The 23841-nt window shown below is 40.8% G+C and overlaps 3 protein-coding genes across 5 annotated transcripts in view; 1 reads left to right on the top strand and 2 right to left on the bottom strand.

Moving 5' to 3' along the window:
- The window catches only part of cops2 (COP9 signalosome subunit 2), a 55379-nt gene extending 54021 nt beyond the window's left edge, over nt 1-1358 (bottom strand). For all 3 annotated transcript variants that reach the window (XM_034679761.1, XM_034679759.1, XM_034679760.1), the window contains exon 1: nt 1238-1358. The gene's annotated coding sequence lies outside the window, so the exon portion shown is untranslated. The remainder of the gene's footprint in view (nt 1-1237) is intronic.
- On the top strand, nt 1284-8999 carry dtwd1 (DTW domain containing 1). The gene is given in 8 exon segments (XM_034679763.1): nt 1284-1446; nt 5209-5522; nt 5724-5826; nt 5829-5860; nt 8170-8206; nt 8209-8436; nt 8588-8668; nt 8671-8999. Coding segments are annotated over 8 exon segments (1002 nt in total). The 5' UTR covers nt 1284-1433; the 3' UTR covers nt 8865-8999.
- A 335-nt stretch (nt 9000-9334) lies between these two features.
- Nucleotides 9335-23473, bottom strand: LOC117810130 (NAD(P) transhydrogenase, mitochondrial-like). The gene is given in 25 exon segments (XM_034679758.1): nt 9335-9653; nt 9656-9722; nt 9829-9944; nt 10322-10440; nt 10886-10967; nt 13242-13401; nt 13598-13777; nt 14102-14262; nt 14787-15020; nt 15924-16119; nt 16794-16852; nt 16855-16938; nt 17200-17310; nt 17397-17558; nt 18587-18737; nt 19270-19461; nt 19558-19691; nt 20823-21010; nt 21113-21201; nt 21383-21470; nt 21567-21766; nt 21862-22091; nt 22909-23077; nt 23265-23343; nt 23452-23473. Coding segments are annotated over 23 exon segments (3243 nt in total). The 5' UTR covers nt 23039-23077; nt 23265-23343; nt 23452-23473; the 3' UTR covers nt 9335-9543.
- Nucleotides 23474-23841: the final 368 nt, after the last annotated feature.

Genomic DNA, 23841 nt, shown 5'->3' with positions numbered 1-23841 from the left:
GAGGGCACAAGCATCTAAGATCTTGAAAATGTCTACTGTAGTGGTACAATTACTATAATAGGACTCAGTTAACATTTTAATTTGACAATAACGTTAATTTTCCTTTAATTATTTCAACAGCTGAAAAAAGTGTACAACATACTAAATAGATAAAACAAGGTATTACTTAGGCTTTGTGATGAAATTCAACAATTGCTCTTAAATGACTAAACTTCAAAAGTTAAGTATGAAAAAATTTAATAAACTGAGATAACAAGAAATAGAGACATAATATTGATACTACCATTATTATCAATTAAAGTTAATATTGGACAGTTGGAACATGTCGTCACCGTGTCAGGTGGTAAGGGACTGTTACACACAGTCTTGTATCAGTTTATGTACTCTGGTTTAGCAAAAATGATTCATTAAACAATGTCATTGGTCATTCACTTCATATTTTCTGTGAGGTAGCAACCTAAAAAACATAAGAGAACTGAAGTGTTTGTATCCCAATACATGTGCTTGGTGATCTGTTGTAATACTGTCTCTAAAATGTTAGAGAACATACTAACAGTTTGTTTATCAGCTCATATTTGTTGAAATGTAAAGATCACTTTAAAACATTATTATTTATGTTTAAAGCCAGAAACAGATTATTACCTGAAAACTTACATAAGTTGTTTGTGTTTACATCTCATGAGGAGGCTCATAGACGGAAATTTAGTTTCAAAAGTCCATACGCACCCACTACATTAAAGCAAATGTGTGTTTCAGTTTGTGGAGTTAAACTTTGGAATTCTCTGGATGATGATATAAAATGCTGCTCTAATATTTTACATTTTAAAAGAATGTTAAGAGGTAAAGTACAAACTCATCCAGTAAATCTGTATTTGATTGTTTCAGTGTTCATTGTTAAATTTGATGTTTGGTGGAAAGAGAAGGTGATTACTGGTTTACTGGTAGATAATGTTGTGATTAAGGGGAGGGGCAGGTTCTATAAGTTTTTCTTCTTCCTGCTCCTGTTTGTTCACGGACAGTGTATACTCTGTTTTGTAAAGATGTGTATCAGATATGTTGTGTTGTCAAACACTGAAGTGAGCAAATTAAATTCGTATGAATTAATGAATGAATAAAACAAGCGAACATAACTTAAAAGGGAGTGTTTTCATCATGTTAAATTCACACATCATGCTCACACCACCATGGCACCGTGCACCTGTCCCTTATTTAGTAGTGAGAAAGTTGGCAAACCTACCTGAGGTGAGTCCCTTCTGTGCACTTCATCTACCCTCTTGCTCTGCAGGTGAGGTCGCTGACCAACAGCGAACGTTCGGAGTTCGTTGCTTAGCGACATTTGCTCCTCCTTCTATGTACTGAACTGAACTTCCGGCGTAGAAGAAGACGCTCACGCTGTCATGGCTGTGGAACATCATTTCACTGCTTACCGGTAGATGCGTTTTCGTGGTATGTTAGAAGCTCCTGAACAACAGTTTACCATGTTGAAATGTTTGTATTCATGTCTCCTTGCTCTCCGTTCAGCCGGTTAATACAGCTGTGTGTTGTCGAGTCCACAAAGGTTTAGCATGCGACCAGCTTGCTAACAGGAGCTAGCCTTACAGCATGGATCAGATGATGTGGACTGGACCTCAAAGGGTTCACTGGGGCACCTGTTGAGCACGAATCGGGTCAGATGTTTCTGAGAAGAGATATTTAGCTATATACAGATCGGTGTTAACAGCATGCTGCGCTCTGAAACAGAAATGCTAATTGTGTAGTGATAGCAGATAACTGCTCTTTACTGACTGTGTATCACGTGTTCTCTTACCAAGGCAAAGCTTGTCTCGTGAAAGTTTTAATCCGTCCTCATACTGGTTCTGGTTCTGCAGTGTGACAAAACTCTTCATCCTGAGGGACAGGGGCGTCGCCAGGAAGTCTGGGCCCCCTGAAAAGATATCTCATTGGGCCCCATCACCACAGCCAACCCTACAAAATATAACATTGCTTCTATGATACTGGTTTATTTGCATTATACAAAAATATATTCTTAGAACTTTCCTGGTTAACTGACTCAAATCTAAGCTACATATCAATGTTATTTATTTTACATTTCTCAAAATGTAACTGCACAATATTGACCTTCAGACTGTCCACCTCTCTAACGAGATTATTTGAAGCCAAGTGACTTGTTGAATATATCAAGGGGCATTATATGGTATAATCTAAACTCGTGAAGTAAAATGAAACTCTAAAAACCTACAGTTTACTTTCAATCGGATTAAGCCACACTTGATGCTGTGAAAATATGACAATTCCCCACTTTAGGCATGAGACGCGCATCTCATGGAGCCGGAGAGAAATTCCAGAAAGGAATTCTGAACATTTGTTTATTTATTCCGACAATTTTAGTTATCTTATTGCAGTTATAACAAAACAAAACAAAAGCGTAGCAGAAAACACATTTTATTCAGGCCCATGGAGGGCCCCCCTCCCCACTTGGGCACTAGGGTAGTCCGTCCCACTTTTCCCCCACTACGACACCCCTGCTGAGGGACGTATTTATTTTCTATCTATTAAACAAGAAAGTATATACAAACACAACAAGGAATATGAATCTTAAAAATGAAAAAAAAAAAAAAAAAAAGAATGCATGTTCAACAAAGAATAGAAAACAAGCTTAAAAAGGAAATGACAGATGGATGAAATAATAATAATAATAAAATAAAATAACCGAAAAGTTACAGCTTTTCTCCTGTAGATTGTGTTCTTCTTCATAACTTAAGAAGTGTATTTGTATTTTCTTTTTCCATGACTTTAAGGGCCGTCATATCAGATAGAAATTCATTTAATAATCAGCTAATTTACTTACGGTCTTGTGGCTTACGGTGTGGTGCAACAAGCCCCTCCCTCTCAAAAGTAATTTCTTGTTTTCTCTGGCTGGCTGATGTCACTGGGTGTGAAATGATCAGATGTCAGGATCTTTTTCGAGAGTTAATGAATTTATGATACAGGAGGAATGCTGATAATAGATCTGTAGTTTGTTATTGTGGTTTATGTTGGCAGAGAGACAACAGCTGGTCGTTTTACATTTGATAAAATTGTCAGATAAGGTTGCATACAGGTTGCAAAGTTACAACACAACAATGATTAAAACAGCAGCCATGATGAAAAAACATATGTACAGAAAATATGCCTGTAAAGTAATGACTCATACACATACAGAGACACACGCATATTAGCCAGGTGAAGAAAAATAAAAGAAGAAGAGTGAGTTTATCAGCCCTCTAGTTTCTGAGCAGAGGCACCTTTAGAAAAGGCTTCTACCCATAGACTGTATAAAATATGGACGTAGTATCCGTGACATCACCCATCTGTTCCTGAGAGCTGTTTTGAAGCGAATCGACGGCAGCAGCCATATTGGTAATGCAGAACTCAACTAGGCAGAGTGTGACGTAGTGTGAGTCTCTTAGCCAATGGCTGTGTGTTCCCGACCGGGAGTCACGTCAGTCATGTCCTTATTTGGGCAAAACTCATAATCTTAATATCTTCTTAACCGTCACGTTAGAAAAAAATTCACCCCCCGTACAGTGTGTGCCATTAGAGAGATTAGCGTTGTAGGGCCAAGACGTTTTTGAACCAGGCTGTAAACATGTTTATTAATGCTGCAAAGATCGTCTTTTTCCCATTCATATCTATGTGGTTTCCGGTGTTTCTGCAGCCAGCCTCAAGCGGATTTTCGATGTATTGCAGTTTATATCACTTCCGCATTGGCTTCATCGTTTGAGACCGGAGTTTGCCGCTTGCTTCTACCATAAGATCAGCTTTAACGTGGACTAGGGTTGTCATGATATGATGTGATAGAATTTGAAACTCCAGAATGACGCTAGTAAAATCAAACTACATCGGTACCTGTTTCAATACTGTGTAAAAAAAAAAAATACTCCTGCGCACCAAAACTCTGGAAATGTACTTTAGCACCCCACTGTTAATGGTGCTGGTAAAAGTAAACATGACCAACATTTGGCCTTCTCTAATAGTAAAGAAGAGCATAGTAAATACAGTTTTTCAAATAGATATGTATTGATCCGGTGTAATGTATGGTGGTGGTGTGTGTACTTGCTAAATCTACGGTCCCCCTGTATTTTCAGTTTCTCATTTAGACATTTTATGGCATTATTGTGCAGCGAGAAGCTCCCTGTCAACAGTCCACAGGTCCGGACTATTAGAGCACACAGGATCCAGGTCTCTCCCCTGCTCTCTGTCTTGTCTGCAGCAGACAAAAACCTAACATGTGCATCGTTCTGAGATGCCTAAAGGACTTAGAAAACATTGGTATTTGCTGAGCTGTGAACCAGAGCACTTTTGGTTGTGTCTGGGCTCTGTGGGAGCTGCAGGTGTGACGATGAGCAGAAGGGAACAGAAGCACACACACACAGAACACAGGATGGAGTGCGCAATCAAGGGCTGCAGACAAACAGAATCCAGCATCTCTGCATGTTTGCAGAGTAGTGGATTTCTTAATAGGATCATTAGAACGTAACCGCTATGACAGCATTAGAAATGAACATCGTACTCCTTAGTATTATGGCTTTATTTGCTCTTCACACACACTCTGTCTTTACTTCATCTTTAGTTTGATTACCAGAGCTGCTCTCTCTCCGTTGCTCACGGCAGCTTTGGGTTAAAAATATGAGTGTAGTCCTGATTTTTTTCTTCCAGAAGCATTGTGCTTTTAATGCTATCAGAGGTTAAAAAGTAAAATATATTGTACCATTTAAAGCTCATGATACTGAAAAGTATTGAAATATTGAAAAAATGTGACATTAATGTGAATTTTTAATTATTGTACATCACGGCGATGTATCTTTGTAACCTGGAAAAAAGCAAAAAAACATATTAATACAAATAATACAAAAACTAAAGTCAGACACTCATTCATCTTGATCTCATTCATCCAGGTCATGTTAAATCAAGACTTGATCCGAAAGGCAACCGGACTTGGTAGAAATTCTTGAATTGCCCAATCTTGTCACAACATTAACATACTAAATATTTCCCCAACTCAGTGACTCATTTTTCCGACTCCTGTATGACCTTCTAAATATCAGCCCCTCTCTTGATTTATGTCTTCTCCACATGACAGTGTGCCTGACTTTTTAAGTTAAATAAACACTGGATTATTTCTGTCTCTTAACATTTTCTGTGTTTGTTTTTTTAATTGTTGTGCAGCTATGAATGCAACCCGCATACTCCGGCACCGGTCTGTCAACATTAAAAGAGCAAGCATGAGTAGCCTGGATCAAGACCAGCGTCTCCATCCTAGTTGCCGTGACAAAACAACAGTCTCCAGTGATTCATCAGATGCTTGTGAACTTGCCAAGGAGCCTCTCCAAGGTCTAAAATTGGCATCACATGAAGTACTGAAGAAAGCGCAGCAGAGAGGCAGGTTGAAGTGCTCTAAATGTGGGGGATCAAGGATGTTCTTCTGCTACACATGCTGTTCATTAGTGGGTGTCACCCAGCAAGAGATCCCTTTAATCAAGGTCAGTAAGAGGTTAGGACTCACTTGATTGTTCTTTGAAAGAGACGCCTTCAGCTCTGGAGCTGCTGTGTTAGTAGTATCCAATGTGCTGGAAAATGTTAAGTCATGTCTTTCATGTGAGATAGGAAATGTTCCACATGTTGTACCTGAGATGTTACTGTCCTGAATCTGGCTCTCTCTGCTTGTTGTACATTGTGTTAAGCTTCCTGTGAAGATAGACATCATCAAGCATCCAAATGAGACGGATGGAAAGAGCACTGCGATCCATGCCAAGGTTCTCGCACCCAGCGATGTCACCATATACACATACCCTGCATACCTGACTATGAGAACGACAAGGTTAGTTGTTTTTCATCTAAGGGAACGTTCGTTTATTGAACCTGAACAGCTTTGTTGGCGAGCTTTTGTGGCAGCAACTACTACGTTTTTTCAGTGTTGATTGTTCTGCCCATTGTGTTCCATATAAATAGTTTGGTCTTAAGAATAAAAAACTATTTTAAAGTTTAAAAAGTAAAAAAAAAAAACATGCTATTGCAGGGTTCCCACCCGTCCTGGAAAACTTGGAAAACCTGGAAACAGTTGACCTTTTTATGGAAAATTGGAGAAAAAGTCAAATGTCCTGGAAAATCAGATAAAGTCCTGGAAAATTATTCCAACATGGCTGCGTTCGACCTGATCCGATTAACAAAACACATCCCCATTCATTGAAAGTTGAGTGCACTCTGTGCTGGAAAAGACAGCGACACGGCGCAACCTTTTTTCACATCTGTTCTCCTTCGTTTCATAATCATGCATTCACAGAAAACGGGGGTATATTGTTTATGTTTTATTGTTTCTCACAACTTCCTCTGCAGGCTGAGAGCTCAATTACCGTACTCTAGCTCAGTTGGGGATATGTGAGTCTTGCTACTGTTAATTTTCTGAAAGCGTTTAAGATCAATACTTGAAAAGTATAAATGCTGTCATGTTGAGTCCACAAGGAATGAAATGACCCTCTGTTTAAAGTATATAAGTGGTATTTACTTGATTCAAATTAAAGTGTTATCTGTAATCACTATGGTACAGGTCTGAAGTATTTACATTGATACGTTTAACAATACAAGTAGTTCCAAGGGCAACTAAGAGTGCAAATGGTAGTAAGCATGTGCTTTAGTGATGGGAAGTTCGTCTCTTTTCAGAGAGCCGGCTCTTTTAACTCCGCTCCCAAAGAAGAGTCGGCTCTTTCGACTCCCGAACGGCTCTTAATTTAGGATCTTTTGTAGCTGTATATTTTACCTTAACTTTGAAAAAACGAATCGTTTGTGTTGAAAAGCCTTTTAGGTACAGTGTTTTCATGAGCAGCCTTATAATTGACCAATTTTGTGCATTTATTCTGTTACAAAACCATTCTCACCCTAATCCTAGGGTTAGGATTAGGGTTAGGGTTGTGATTAGGGTTAGGGTAGTGATTAGGGTTAAGGTTAGGATTAGGGTTAGGGTTGTGATTAGGGTTAGGGTTGTGATTAGGGTTAGGGTTGTGATTAGGGTTAGGGTTAGGATTAGGGTTAGGGTTGTGATTAGGGTTAGGGTTGTGATTAGGGTTAGGGTTGTGATTAGGGTTAGGGTTGTGATTAGGGTTAGGGTTGTGATTAGGGTTAGGGTTAGGGTTGGATTAGGGTTAGGGTTAGGATTTGGGTTAGGGTTGGATTAGGGTTAGAATTAGGTTAGGGTTAGGGTGTGATTAGGGTTGGGTTGTGATTAGGGTTAGGATTTGGGTTAGGGTTGTGATTAGGGTTAGGATTTGGGTTAGGGTTGGGTTTAGGGTTAGGGTTAGGATTAGGGTTAGGGTTGTGATTAGGGTTAGATGAAAATGTCCTGGAAATGATCTCTGGAAAATGATCTCTGGAAAAGAGTGGGAACCCTGTATTGATTTGGGGTTTTTTTTGCCTCAAGATGTCCATACCCCTAATAATCGTTTACTACCATGAAAATGAAAAATTGCTCACAGTTAAGAGGCTCAAAGTTTTTAGTTTTTTAGTTTGAAAAATAAAAGTGTAAACAAAGTTTCATGTCTAGTACTCTTTGTTTTCCATAGTTCTGCTTATGTCATTTTAGATCCATTGATGAATCATCTTTGTCATGCACCCTCTGTTTTTATTTATATATTGTCTTTTCAAATGCTGCGTTCAAGTCATTATTTCATACTGTCACTATTTATTACATTTTCACAGTTACTGCTTTTTCTACATTGTATTCCTGAAAGTACAACTGGTCTTTGATTTTGATCCAAACTTAAATTCAAAATAAGATTGGAATGTTTGTTGATTTAGAAGACAGTCTGAACTGAATTTTTCAGAATTCATACTTGACAACATTCCAATTTCAAAGTTGTTGATTTATCAGGTAATTAGTTTCTGTAATTTGCAATGATTTACAAATGAAGTTGACTTTGGTGCAAATGCATTAGCCATGTAGGTTCATTGTATTTGACAGATTACAAATCTTTTCAATTTTGTCCTTCCTTGTTCTTTCACTCGTATCAAAGTGTGTATCTTTCAGTGCTAATTTTAGCCACTTATGAAACATCACATTAAAGAAACATCTCTTTGGATTTTTTTGTTGCATAGTATGATGTATATCCTCAAATGTGTTCTTTTTTGTGCTCTCAGGTGGTGCTTGTGTTCCCTGGTCCTGAGGCTGTCTCAGTTAAGACATGATGCAGTGTCTGTATGACAGGTTACCTGACTCTTCCGATGAACCCTGCATAAAAAGGCTAAAAAAAGAGGAAGGTCAAGGAACCCACAACATTCCTGATTCAGGGACCCCAGATGAAACAAAGGGCTCTGAGTCAAGGGTATATCCTCTCCAGAGGGTGGTCTTCATTGACAGCACATGGAACCAGACTAACAAGATCAGCACAGATGAGAGACTGCAAGGTAATCATGAAAGATTGCATTTGTGCTGTATTTCAAAGACCTCTGACTTCTGCTGATTATTAGAGGCAATTGTACTTCACCCACAATTCTGTTAAACATGCTCTTCATTGTGTTGGCATGTGTGTCCTGACTGATGTTTGCTCTCTTCCAGGTTTCGTGCGGGTAGAGCTGAAGACGAGGAAAACCTGTTTCTGGCGCCATCAGAAGGGCAAACCAGACACCTACCTGGCAACTATGAGGCTATTTATTATTTCCTCAAGGACTACCATGAGCTTTTCCTTACTCAGGAGTACAAAGGAGAATATGATAACATTCTCTTCTTCTACTCCTACCTGCACTCAGTTGTCAACACAGCTAAAAGTCTGCAGGGAAATGCTGAGAGGACAGACTGGAATCAGCTACAAGAGACTGATATGAGCTGTAGCTGAAGAGTTGATTCACATGCAGTCCCTATTGTTTCTGGGTTTATTTTATGCTGAAGGGTATTTGTTTTCTGAGGGATACTGTGACTGTGATCTGTTTGTACTTGAACATGCAATAAACATGATTTTCAATAGATTTAACTGAACGTTTTTTTTTTTAAACTTAAAATCAGAAGTTTAACTGAAAATAACTCACTGTTGCAACAAAGACGGTATACAGTGTTGAAAATGTAAAAGACACTTTGTTTGATTTAAACATAATTTTAAATCAGACGGGAGATTGATTTTTTCACTTCAAATGCTTAATTATTCTAATCTTGACAGAATTCATTTAAACAGGAACCAACACTCAGAAGTCTGCAAAGTACAGCATCTTCTTCTCTGTCCACTTTTCTTCAGGCAGGCTTGATTTCTTTTCATTTCAGTGTTCAATCAAAGCTCAAATGTAGTAATGCTAAATTAAAAATCCACTTCAGAAATGTTTAAATATTTTTATTTACAAATCCGTAAATAATCATGCTTTTGTTATACGTGCCATATTTCATCATATTTATGAGTCTTGGACACTTCAGTGATAGAATCATATTTGTTGCAGAACATTAAATCCTTTTTTCTATAAATATGTATCGTTAAAGTCAATGCTGGAAATTTCATATGTGTGATCCTGCCTCTAATCTGTACTCATCTACTGTCCACGATGGTAAGCTAATGAAGGGTCATAGTAGTAAGTCTCTCTGATCTTAGCCTGCAGGCTGTCACACGTCTTCTTGGCATCTCCTAGCAACATAGATGTGTGGGTTTGTAGAAAATGGGGTTATCGACAGCGGCGTAGCCCACGCCCAAGGTACGCTTCATAACTATCACCTGAGGAAAGTAAGAGGTGTACAGTCACATTTTGCACCAAACAGCTTAAAATGCAGTGACTGATCCTACAATGTGTGTCAATGTTGAAAACCTTCTGAGAACAAACCTGCTTGGACTTCCACACCTCCAGGACAGGCATGCCAGCAATGATGGAGTTGGGATCCTCTTGTGCCGCAGAGTTCACAGTGTCGTTGGCTCCAATGACCATTGTCAAGTCTGTCTCTGTGGGCCGCAGACATTTACTCATTTATATACAAAACAGATGAAAACACAAACCGCTAACTAATGCTCTTCTATTGTCCTCTCTAATGTGATTGGGCTCCCCAGCACCACACTTATCTCCCTCCCTCATAAACAGAACCATGTGTCTCTCAATGCGTGCCTGGTTGCTAAGAAAACAAGACTGTTGCTCTGATAACACGGCACGTCTAAATATCGAGACACATCACAAGCTGCTCCCGCTGTAGATGAAAGAGGGATGTGGTCATTACACACAACTGATCTAATGTTATTGTCTGACACCTTCCGGCCAAAGTGACAACCACACAGCAGTAAAACTTTAAACAGCTCTGTGGAACTTTTTATTTTGAGAAGTTTACCAGGGAAGTCTTCATTGATCTCATCCATCTCCAGGACCACATCATAGGGAACTCCAGCCTCGGCCAAGAGGACGTTGAGCTGGCCGGGCATACGACCGGCCACTGGGTGGATACCAAACCTGATGGAGGATGCACAATATAACAGCTCATCAACACTTATTAATGTGCATTAAGAACTCCAATCCCCCAATCAATGATACTGTATCTTTCTGAACAAATTTAGATTTGTGTAGATAATAATAAAAATAGCAACATTACAAGCTCAATCTTACCAAAGTAAAATTAGCAGCAAAACATGATAAAAGAATAAACTGTAAAAGTGTACATTACACAGAATTCTTACAGTGTTTTTTATGAGTTTAAATTCATGTGTAAGAAGCAATTTATATTGTAGCTGGCAGTTTTGGACTTTACAATACATTATATACACTTGAAATAATAACCTATTTAGCGTCTGGAATCTGTGCAGGAGATATTGTCTGCATTCAGGGGCAATATTTTTACAGCTGTACCCTGTTATTTTTAAGGTGGAGATGATAGAAGAGGATGAGTGTAGATATTCACCTGACAGTCTTGCCCTGTTCCCTCAGCATTTTCACCATGTCTGCAATGGGGTACTGAGCTTTTGCTGCACACAGACCCCAACCTAGACACAAAACCATACAGAGAATAAACATGCAATAGATTAACACAGGATAAGAGCCTCCTTTTTTAAAAGTGTATTAAGCAAGAGAGAATAAAAGCTCTGTATCAAAAGGTTTTTTGTGTCCCTTATACTGGAACCCACATACGCCAGAGTTTCCAGAGTGGCATCAAGTCATGACTGAAACTGCTGCCTTTAAAAAGACAAGATCACCGGAATAAATTTTGTCCAAGAAAAACTGCCTAATATGGAAAGCCTTTATGGCTTTATATGAGGGGTGGACATCTAAAGAAGGTATGAGGCACTGATGGACAGGATTTAATTATGTGCGTTTGGTAAAAACTAAGTAAAAGTGAATTTGAGTGACATGCAAGTGCCTTTTCCACATGTTCTTTTTCTTTTGGCTTGCATTCCAAAAAAGGAAGTTCTGTTTGGTTTTGTGGTCACTGCGTTTATTATCAGTTGTTACAATCATTCAAAATGGAAGTATTTGACACAATCTGTTAATATCTAAGTGACCAGCAGTGTAATCCAGCACGGACAATGAAAAGTTATTCCTAGGACTTGTTCTTTCTTTCCTGTCCCCCTCTCCACCACAAGTCTCCTCTCTATATTAATCATAGTGGTTCGTTGGTCTGAGAGACATTTTTCTCAGTAAACTCTTGCATGTGTGGAGTGTGCCTTTGGGTCCCCTGCGTTGCAAAGAACTCCTTTACCCAAGTCTGCGTAACCCCTGTTTAACCCTGGTGGCCAGGTACCTTGTAGAGTTCAGCATACCCTAATTGAGTTTTTTGAAGCCAGTCGCCCGTAACCCGTATCTTCCAATTCCCCAGAAAAATGAAGCCTTCTGTTTCCTCACTGCCCTGCTTTGTTGTTGACAGCGCATGGAAGTCCTGGGGTCTGGACTCAATAGCTCTTATGACTTTTCACTGTTTCTCTAATCAGAGCAGCATGTTGGACCACACAGCTGTCATTGTGTTGGTTTGGAGCCACTTGAAAACAACAGCGATCCAAGTATCCAAGAGTGGTTCCTCTTACTCAGGCCACTCGACAACTTCTCAGCTGTCAGACAAGTCTGGCCTTTTCTGTTCAATAAATCAAGAGGTGGTCACCATCTCACTCTCAAAAATCAAACTCACGGCCCAGAACTCTTTGAGAACAAACATGTTCTGACACACTCACTGTATGTGCTGTATGTGTTACAAGAGAACAAGTTTCTGTGCAATTATTTGTGGACAAGCTGCTCCCTCTTGTGGTGTCCGGGCTTCAATATTTCCTTTTTAATTAATGACTGCTGTATAAATCAGTTTGAGATTCACATTTGCAAACCCTTTTCAAAATCTTGCAGCTCTCCAAAAGCTTCTACAAAAACATTTTGATGTACATTTGGCAGAGCAGCCATGCTGAGCCTCTCTGTCAGGTGAAGTTAATCAGATGACAGAGATAGTTGATGTTATTAATGCAGACAGTCTGAACAGCTGCAGCTGGAGTGTAGAGGACGATCCGCGCTCTCCGGTGATGAGGGAATCTCATATTAAATTGGTGCTCCACCTCAGTCTCTGAAGTCAACCCAAACATCTTTCTACAACTGTCTGTGTGATGAATGAATGAGTTCCCTTATGTTCCTCTACTCCTTTGATGACTAACTGTCTTTAATATTACAAAGAGTACAGTCTAAACCTGTGCTTTATGTGAGGTGTCATGAGAAATGTGTTTTGTGATTTGGCTCTACATGAATAAAAATTGAATGTTTGATGTAATATAAATTATTTTCAGTGATGTCACATAATGCAGAATTGGTTAAGGCCAAATACTCACCAATGCTGCTAGCACATCCACCTGACTCTGTACATTAGAGTGAAGCAGGTGGAAATGTTCTTAAAGCCAAGACAATTAATGTGTTGGGGGGGGGGGGGGGGGGGGGGGGGGGGTAATTTGCTGCTTTGATTTTGATCCATGCTTTAACTGTTCTTCATTATCAGTCACAGTAGCATTGTCATGTTAGTGTGGTGCAAATCTGGTGGAAGTACACTTTAACACATTACTGAGTAACCTCTGTCACTTTTTTCAGAGCACAGCAAACAACAATCATGCTCAGAATAATATATTTCTTTCAAATTAATACATTCTGTTCCCCGTTTGTATCCAAAGTTAACATTGGTACACTTGCCTAGGCTTGAATGGGAATGAAAATTAAAAAAATATTCAAAGTAAAAATTACATTCCTTTTAAATACCCCATGCACTTTAAAGTTTGGGCTACATGTATAGTGTGTACCTGGGGTGATGATGATGTTGTTGGCTTCTTTGACGATGTCAATGGTCTGGTCAACGTTGACCTCAGTGTGAGTACCAACAATCTCCATGGGTTTACCGCCTGCTGTGGAGGTGGTGCCATACCCACCCAGGATCACATTAGGCAGGGAGCGGTTCATAGCCTCAGAAGAGAAAAGCACAACACCTCAGCTTAGTTAAGTGTGGTTTTCTTCTCCCTGCTCCTTTTAAGGACAAGGAATGTGTGAAAATAGTGGTTTTAAAAAAAATAAAAAATGTATGGAAGACTTTGAACATTACTATAGGCGCAACAAATAATACTGAAATAAAATGACAGTTTACATATTTGTGTCCACTCACCACACACATGATGTAAGAGAGGATGGCACCAGAAGAGCCAATCAGAGCTCCGACAATCGTCATGAGATTGTTTTCTAATAAGAAGCCTTCAGCACAGAGAGCCCAACCAGAGTAGCTGTTCAACACGGTGATGACCACGGGCATGTCAGCGCCCCCTATGGCTGCTGTCAGGGTGACACCCTGTGCAGAGGATTGAGGAGTTTAAATATGACAGAGGGAGGAAAACGTCTGCACCAATAAAACCATTCAGACAAACTTATCTAAAAAAAAAGGAGTTCTGTATATTCTGTAAAAAGTGTTTTATGATTTTGACCTCCTTCACTCACTTGGTGGAGTAAGCATATAAAGGACTGATTAAATAACAGTTTTATGTACGAGGTACCTTTAAAAGGTTGATGAAATGCATTTTTACCGAAAGAAAAAAAAGTCTCATTCTATTAAAGATTTCTACTTTTTTTGTATGTTTCAATGAAATTGTTCTCATCTTAACTGACTGAATCTCACCATGACAGTGGAAAGCCCAGACACTCCCAGTAGACACCCCATGCCAGTTCCATAGCTTGAGGTTAGCATAAAGGGCACCATGCCTCCCACAGATGCCGCCATTAGAGCAGCGTTCATCGCATGTCGCCCTGGCAAAAGCAGGGGGGCTGAGTCCAGGACGCCTGCAACAATCAAGTAATCAAACAAACAAAAAATGAACACACATTTTCAGGCAAGCCAGATATAAAACACATTTGTCAAGCTAAAGGAAAAAGTCTGACATGATAAAATATAGAAAGACTCTTTTCTCAAGGAGAGTTTCTCTGGTCTGTTCTGTCCACAAATCTGACAGCAGCCTTTCATCAATTACAGCCAAGCAGCCACTGTACATCCCCATCAAATTACCAGAAATCCTCCCATGTGGTACTCTTTTTAAGTCCCACAACAATGTAAATCAGTGACTGCTGGCACATGCACAAAAATCCAGTGCAGGCCTAGATTTACTGCAGGATCTGTGGCTTTAAAAAGATGAAAGACTCAATCAGCACCAGTAGACACGGAGCTCAGTGTGATTATACAGATATCACTGTGTCTGTGTCAAATGAAGATCAGACTTGTGAAAGACTAAGTGTACTGTCTACAGGCACAGTGTCTATATTAAATCACATATGGATGCTAGAAATATATTTCAAGTCAACTACATTACCCTGAAGCTTGCCGTAGGCCACAAGGGAGCCGCTGAACGTGACGCCGCCGATGTAGGTGCCCAGATACGCCACGGTTTTGATCACACCGGCAGCTGGGTGGGTTTCCAGGTGGGGGAATTCAATCATGTACTCAGCCACGCAGGTGAGAACAGCTGCCAGCCCCACAAGGCTGTGGAAGGCTGCCACGAGCTGCGGCAAGTCTGTGATTTCAATACGTTTGGCAATGGTCAGACCTGTGGGCCAAAAAAGGGAAAAAGACAGAGATCAGTAAATCTTAATGTGTTACTCCAGTCAGTCTGATTGAATCAGGGCCAGACACTAACTTTCTCATGCACACTGGATACGTTTGAACTCAAAAAGTGAAAATATTAGGTTGGAGGAAAACATTTTTTAAGGCTAACACATGTTTTCAGTAACTTTACTCCAAACAAACGGGACTGATCTTCAAAGGAAGACTAATGAGTCCTAAGTTTAGTATTGTACTGCGTTTGGGTTTTTTTTTTTTTTAAAACATAGGGTCCCTAATTTAACAATGAGTGAAACCTCATGCTCTGCTGCCTGTGTATGTGTGTGTGTGTGTGTGTGTGTGTGTGTGTGTGTGTGTGTGTGTGTGTGTGTGTGTGTGTGTGTGTGTGTGTGTGTGTGTGTGTGTGTGTGCATAAATTGTAACATCATTCATCATCCTGCTTTCCTAAATGACTATTAACATGTACAGCATTCACACATGATGAAGAAATCCACTCATCTCTCTGTCTGGACAGCATGATCGATGCTCTGTTAGGAAAAAGCAAAAACTTCACACTCTTCAAAGACCACAGGAGTAGCATGCAAAGTTAATAACACCTAACTTGTTCATGATGGGCTTGTATTTTTCTAAACAACCTGTTAGACTTCAAAAGGAGTCATTCTCAAGATTTATATTTTTGGTTTCAACCTCCTAGAGTTACTTTGTCGGTGTGAGTTGTAACGCCACGATCTGTCTATAACCTAAATATGAGTGTGCTGCAATAATGAACAATATGCCAAAGAATGAATGTGAGCAGTCCCTTCTACCATCGGGGGTATCAATTAGTTGTTTGACAAATAAACTCATGTGTATTCATTTTTATATCAGCTAATAGTACGAAACCTCGTACCAAGGGTTCCTCCAGTGGCCATGGCCATAGACATCTGAGACAGCAACTCTGGAGAAGGTTTGAGGGCGCCGAGGGTGGCAGCGATGCCGCCTGCAACTCCCATCATGCCCAGGGTATTTCCCAGGCGACTGGTTCCCTGTGCAGAGAGACCTGCCAGCGCCCCAACACAGCACAGGCCAGAGCCCAAGTACATCATCTGAGGTAAAAATGACAAGTCAGAGGGTTGCAGTCACATTCACGGCCAAGTCATTCAACGAGTCTGCCTCTAGATGATCAGTGAAGAATAAGAAATCCATGAAACAAATTAAAAGGATATGACAGAAACCCAATCAAAGACTCATATGTTGTGGTAGTGTTTTAATAGTTTTAAGCTCAGCTGGTAGAGCAGGCTTGTCAGGCTTGTCCCCCACTCTCCCCCTGAATTTCCTGTCATTCTCTCATACTGTCCTTTTCAATAAGGACCAAAAAGCTACAAGAACAGTTTTAAACCATCCTTCGGTAAGTGATCTTAACAAATGTAAGATCTTTGGAATTTCGACTATTGTTCACAACAGACAATTCAGACTCTGGGGGAGTTTGGTCAAATGTCCCTGAGTTTTCGGATATATTTGAACCTACCAAAACAATGCATCCCTAATACTGGTTAAGTATTAGGCAGGCCTGTGTCCAATTCCAGTCTGCGCCCCCTTTCCCGCATTTCATTCCCCCATTCCCTCACCCAGTTTCCTGCTCTATCCACTGTACTCTCCTATCTAAATAAGAGGTGTAAAAGCCCCAAAAAAACATTTAAAAAATGACATAAAAAGAGATCCTGTCACATTGAGAAATAAAGCCCAACCACTGATTGTTTTAAAATGACAAGACGCTCACCTGCTCAACATTATATCCAGCAGCAACTGAGGCTCCATATCCTCCCACAAAACAACCCCAGGCAGAGCGTACAGGTAGTTGTACTCTGGAGGGTCAGTGGGCCGCTTGAACATGTCCAACATCCTCTTAGTGATCAGGAAGCCACCTGCGTACACACACACACACACATACACACACATACACATACACACACATACACATACACACACACACACACACACACACACACACACACACACACACACACACACACACACACACACACACACACACACACACACACACACACACACACACACACACACACACACACACAAAGAATGGGACATTTTTTTTTATTCAATCCAGATGGCAATCAGTGCTCTGCTATATTTCACTCATTGTGTTGACATGTTGATTGTCAGACCAGCAATGTTGATGGAGGAAACAAACGCAGCAGCAAGAGCAAGACTCTCGGGCAGGGAGGAGGGTGTGAGACCTCCTCCCATCAGCACCAGACCTCCAACTGCTGTCAGACCTGAGAGAGGACAAACAGAATGTTAATGAGTATGATGCAGGAAAACAAATAAACATATCCGTGCTTTCTCAAATTGATCCCCTGACCTGAGATGGCGTTGGTGACAGACATGAGAGGGGAGTGCAGAGCGGAGGTCACGCCCCATACAGTGTGGTAGCCCACAATCCCTGACAAGCCAAAGGTGGTGACCATCTGAGTGAAGGCTGCGTTGGGGGAGATGATGCCCAGAGCCAGACAGGTGGACACACCTACAGAGACACAGAGCAGAGTTGTTCTGTTTGTATGCCTGTGTACAGCTGTGTTGTTTGCTGTCTTTTTGCGGTGGGAAAAAAAGTAAAGCTTACAGTCTTTTTTTCCTTTTTCTTTTTTTCAGTTAATCCATTGCTTTAATGGTTAAAAAAAGAACGGAAAAAGTAACACTTTCAATTTTATATAAGAGGTTATGGAAGTGTTATGACTCAGAGTTTCTCTGAAACTTCCAAAGAATCAAACTTGTATGTCACACTTAACTGAAAAAATATATTCCCCACTGTTCTTAATCATATTAGAGTGTCTCCTTTCTATGGTCCAATACAATCTAGCTATTTTAGAGCTCTAAGCACAAAAGGACAATTTAAAATCAAGACAAAAACAGACATTCCAGAATATAATTTTCTGGAGCTGCAACAGAAAACTAAATTAACAATCAAATCAGGGCTTTTCTTGATTGTTTATACTCAAATTATCCATAAAATGTCCCCATGGGGTCACATGTAACCATGAGAGGTGTCCTCAAAATGCTAATGCTTCATCAAACCTAAAATACTTGGTTTCCTATGGTACTAGATATGGAAAAGCAGCTTTTTGTCACATATGAGAAGCTTGAACCATCAAAATATTCAGTAATTTTTGCTGTAAAAATGACAAACATGGTAACTTGATTATAGTCAGTTACAAAATATGTTTCTGTATTTCTAAATAGTGTTTCAGCCCTATTTGGAACTCCTAAATATAGTGCATCTAATCTTTACAATCAGATTAAGAAGAGTTGATTGTTTAACTTCGGCCAAACATAACTAAAGAAATTCAATTTGCTGAAAGTTTCCGTTTGGTTTATTGTATAATTTCAGTCAAATTCTGTGTTTATGTCTGAACAGAGGGCTCTGCTGGAAAGAAATAGGTGAAATTAAAAAACAGCCCATCTTACAAATTCTTTGGGAAATGACTTTATAGCACATGAAATTTACCACTATGTAAAAATATAATTTCTGCATGAATGTGTGTACTGATGTCTCACCTGCAGTATAGACACTCGCAGAGGTCATGGTCCGTCTGAAGGGAGAGACCACAGCAGCTTTCTCAGCTTTCAACTCTGCCACTGATTTCTGTTTCACTGGGGCTGGGGGGGTTGTTTTGGGGAGGGGGGACGGGAACATGTTCTTGCCTTCCTGGACACATCAAAAAACAGACATGTGGAACCGTGTGAGAACTCAGAGGACATCCAGAGTTTGCGTGAGAAACAGAAATAAAAAATTTGGAGTCGTGCATTGTGGGAGATCTCGTCTGGCTGGTTGGAGCTCTCAGAATACAAACTCATCGACCGCAGTGGAGATTATGCTGAACAAACAGCAATCACAAACCAGTTACCAGTGGTTCTGAAAGGGAAATTCTCTTTTAAGGGGCCTGAATAATGCTTAGTTTAACAAGGGGTAAACTGATATGTTCTATTGAGGTTGCATGCTTTCCCTGTCATAAACAATGTGTCAAAGCCAACATTCCTGGAAAAGTATATTTTGAACCGTTCATAACATTCTTGCTGGGATCCAACATGAGCTTTTCCCAGCCGGGACTGGGGTTTTAGTGCTCATTTGGCGTAGTATCGTAGCATGACAGGATCTGATATCTCATGCCGAGAGGGAGGGATCGATGCCAGCAGAGGTTGAGGCTGCCAGCAGATGGTCACAGAGAATCAAAACCTACCTTCATAACCATGGTCCCACGAATGACATGGTCAAGGGTTCCATAGTCAAAGTCATCTGTAGGCTCATAGTGGAAGTATTCCTTATCAGGGCTAATGGCCTTCAGCAGCTTCAGGACATTGTTGGAGTACAAAGTGCTGGCCTGAGAGGCCATGCGGCTAGGCAGGTCTGTATAGCCAATGTGTGTAACTCCCTGGTCGATAAATAAAAGCACAAAAAGGGTCAATTTTACATAATGGTGAGCTAGACATAAAGTCTGGAATCTAATAGATCTGAACAAACACTTCACCTTGTGAACGTGCAACTCTCCAGGCTTGGTGGTCTCAATGTTTCCCCCTGCCTCTGCAGCCAGATCCACCACCACAGAACCATCTTTCATCGACTCCACAAACTCCGTCTTGATGAGAATGGGGGCTCGCTTCCCTGCAATGAAACAGGAATAAGAGGCAGAGGTGGGATACAAGAAATGTCACTGATATCATCGGATCCAAGAAACTCAGAGGATATGTTAAAAGCTGCTTCAATCAGTTATGAGTTGTACGGGCTGATGTGTTGTACATGAAAAATCATAAGACAGAAAGTAACATTATGTAAACCCCGGGGGACTTCTGTCATGCCAACAAACATTTGAAGCTTCAATATTAACCCCTCCATCAGCTTTGTTTTAGTTTGCACTAACTCCATAGAAAATTTCTTGGTCTCTAATTGCTAGATGGTCATCTTTGTTTATTCAGCTGCCATTCTGACTCCTTTTCTGTCACTTGCAGGCAGGTAGCTTGCCTCTAATTTGTCCATATCAATTTGCTGGATAAGGCACCAGCGAGGATTGATAAGAGTTGCTAAATCTCAAATATAAAAGGAAGATTTTCAGGCAGCTGAATAAAATAATAAGCAAATACACACTAAAGCTAAGCATGGAAGCAGAGGCAGATGGTGATTTTCAAAAAGGGAACAACCACTTTCATTTCAAAAGATAATAATAATAATAATAATAATAACTTTATTTGTATAGCACTTTTTGATACAAGTAACAAAGTGCTTCACAAGAACAATAAAAACAATAAAAGCAAATGAGAGCTAAAACGTTAAAGATTAAAATAAATTCACAAAGTAAAAGCTCTACGATAAAAGTGTGTCTTGAGTAGTGAAATGAAATGAGGGACTGACTCTGCATGTCTGATTTCCTCTGGCAGGCTGTTCCACAGCCGGGGGGCTCTGACAGCAAAGGCCCTGTCGCCTTTAGTTTTTAGTCTAGACCGTGGAACAGCAAGCAGAGCACTGCCAGAGGATCTCAGACTCGGAAATCGATCCTAAAAGCAACAGGGAGCCAGTGTAGGGATGCTAAAATTGGGGTGATGTGGGACATTTTTTTTGTTCTAGTTAAAAGCCGGGCTAGTGTATTTTGCTCTGTCTGAGGTTGGTGAATTGATTTTTGATTGAGACAGGAGTATAGTGAGTTGCAGTAGTCAAGGCGGGAGGAAATAAAAGCATGGATGAGTTTTTCTAAGTTTTTGGATGATATCAAGCCAGGAAAATGGTACCGGTGTGACTGACCTGGGATCAAAGCAGTGCTGATGAGAATGTCAACCTCTTTACACTGCTTAGCAAAAAGAGCCATCTCAGCCTCGATGAACTCCTTAGACATCTCTTTGGCGTATCCTCCAACGCCCTCACCAGACTCACTGACTTCCACTTCTAAAGGCTCGGCTCCGAATGACTTGAACTGCTCCAGGGCTGCCGGCCTGACAGACAAGAAACATATAAGTTACTTTCAAAACCATGATCACAACCGCAATCATCATTCAATCTGCAGTCTGAGAAATAATTTTCTCCTCATCCATTACCTGGTGTCAAACCCTCTGACGATAGCTCCCATTGACTTTGCTGCACCTGCTGCTGCTAAACCAGCCACTCCACCTCCAATAACCAGAACCTGTGGACAAGAGAAAATTAATCATGGTCCACTTGTATCATGAAAAGAAAAGATTGATGTGTGCATAATCACACATATTGAAAGAAGAAAGAAAGGTACTTTATTAATCCCCAGGGGGGGAAATTCAATTTTTTCAGTTTTTTTTTTGGTATATACATACAAACATACAATTGACAGTTACCTTAGCAGGAGGTACTTTTCCTGCAGCTGTGATCTGACCAGTAAAAAACCTGCCAAAGTGGTTAGCAGCCAGAACCACAGCCTTGTACCTAAAAAAAACCCAAAACATTTGTGTTACATTTACTGTAGGTATACAATCCTGAATATCTACAACCATATAGGTGTTAATGTGTATTTTTCCTTACCCAGCAATGTTAGCCATGGAGCTGAGTGCATCGTAGCCCTGTGCGATGGTGACTCGGGGCACCTGGTCCATGGCCAGCACAGTGCTCTGCCTCTCTGACAGCTTCTTCATCAGCTCTGGGTTCTGTGCCGGGTAGACGAAGCTCACCAGGGTGGACTTTGGCTTGAGGAGGTCTGCCTCGCTCGGACTGGGGGCTCGAACCTACAGCAGACACATGTGCTTAGTAATATTTTGACTTGAGTGGACTGTACACAGAATGATCTTATTAGCAAACCAAATTAGAGATGTGCTCAAACCTTGAGGACCAAATCTGAGCCAAGGGCCCCCTTGACGTCAGTGATTGTGGCTCCAGCATCTTTGTACTGCTGATCAGAGAACTTGGACTCTTCTCCAGCTCCGCTCTCCACCTGTACCATGAATCCCTGTTTGACCAGCGCCTGCACCCCAGCGGGAGACAAAGCCACACGACGCTCATTCTGTACGGTCTCTTTAGGAACGCCAACCATCACGTCCTTGTAGAGAACTCCTGAACATACAAACCACATAAAGTTAAGTCTGCAGTACAGAAAAACTTCTGGTGTGCATTAACAGGTCTATCTTGGAAAACAAAAACATTTTCAGACACATTTTAGAACCTTTCGTGCAAAAAAAAAATCACCATCAACTTTGATATAAAACAGGGGGACTTGTGTCTGTTTATCTTTTAGTGGAACAACGCAGGAGAGCATGCGTGTACGGTAGGGGTTGTGGGGATGGGAACAGTATCAGATTACACATTTCTCTCCATACACGGCATGGTGACCTCCCCACCATGGAGACATTATTAGCAGGTGATTGGCTCTGAGCCAGCACTCACAGAGAGGCCTGCACTCCCACACTGACACACTCAGAATTCAAACTTAAAAAGCACTCAGAATCTCCCAAACCTTTCACAAACACTCAGTTCCATGAGAACAACACTGACGCCATAAACAAATGACTGTGAACCGATTTTGTTAGACAGCAGTAAAACTTCCTCATGTCACCTTTAACTGACCTCTTACATGTTCTCACATTTTAGCAGCAGCTCCTCCAGCTAAGAGAGCAAAGCCGCTGCCTGCTTCACTACCAGCTTTCCCTATTTAGGAAAGATCTCTAGCAACCTTCAGCAAACAGTTCATGATCCGTGTGGAGTTTTCCACTCTTCTGGCCAGGAGGAGCGTGTCCTTGAGTGAACTCTCATTCTTCAAATCAGACACAGAGGAAATCCAAAGCAAAAGAAAGCACGCAGACCCCGGCTGACTTCTGTGAAAAATATTGTAAGGTTAAGATGAAAGATTTTAACAGAGCTGGACATATCTTACCTCTGGAGGCCTTTTGGTCCCATAACACAGGGAAGGTCCTGAAATTCCTCCTTCCAGGTATCTTCTGACGGGCCCCTCGCTGGAACAAAACCACAGAAGAGGTGGAGACGCAGCGCAGAAGGGTCGACATGGCTGATGCTGAGCGTCCGCCCTGAGATTCCCCCTGGCTCTTTAATATAAACACAAATTTGCAGAGGTAGATGAGGAGTTAACACTACTTCTGCATCTGCTGTCAAATAAGAAAACACATTCTAATCCCCCCCAAAATGTTAAATCCTGAGCCCACACACTCAGGTAGTCTGTACTGCGAGGCCTACAAACAGGAGAGTGACATGTCAGCTTCCCAGGACACACACAGGGTTGATTACACTCCAGGCTTCTCCGCGAGATCTGAAATTATGACGGCACAGGGGGGGAAACTGTGCCAAGTCTGGCCTGGTTGTTGCGGGCATGAGCAGAGGGTACCGGGAAGAGAAATTAGTGTTCAGATAACATTTGATAGGGCTCAAGAGAAAACCTCAGGAGTCACACACTGACACACACCTGGCAAAATGTAGAAACTTGAATATTTTAAAATACTAGTAATTTAACAAAAAAACAATGTATTACTTTAAAACAGGTCAGTGTGAAAAAGTTAATCTCTATACTTCAAATTTTGAATTTAAGAATATAGTTCAAAAGTTGTTTGCTTTTTTTTTTTTTTTTTATTCATTCATCCTTTCATTGACTCAAACCCTCAATCAGTGTCAATCCTCTCATTTTTACTGATTAATTCATTGAAGTAGTCGTTGATTGTGTAATTATTCTCAGACTTGCCTCTCAGGTCGTCCAGAACGAGCAGGTAGGCAGCTCAACTTTCCCTCAGCAGCAGCAGGGTCACCTGTGTTACAGGCGTCCGACCCAAAATGACGTTTGTCTGCATGTAGGGACGGA

Source organism: Notolabrus celidotus, chromosome 3 (genome assembly GCF_009762535.1).
Source record: "Notolabrus celidotus isolate fNotCel1 chromosome 3, fNotCel1.pri, whole genome shotgun sequence".
Lineage (NCBI taxonomy): Eukaryota > Metazoa > Chordata > Actinopteri > Labriformes > Labridae > Notolabrus > Notolabrus celidotus.
The sequence above is the reverse complement of the archived record's forward strand: the minus strand, read 5'-3'. Positions and strand labels throughout refer to the sequence as shown.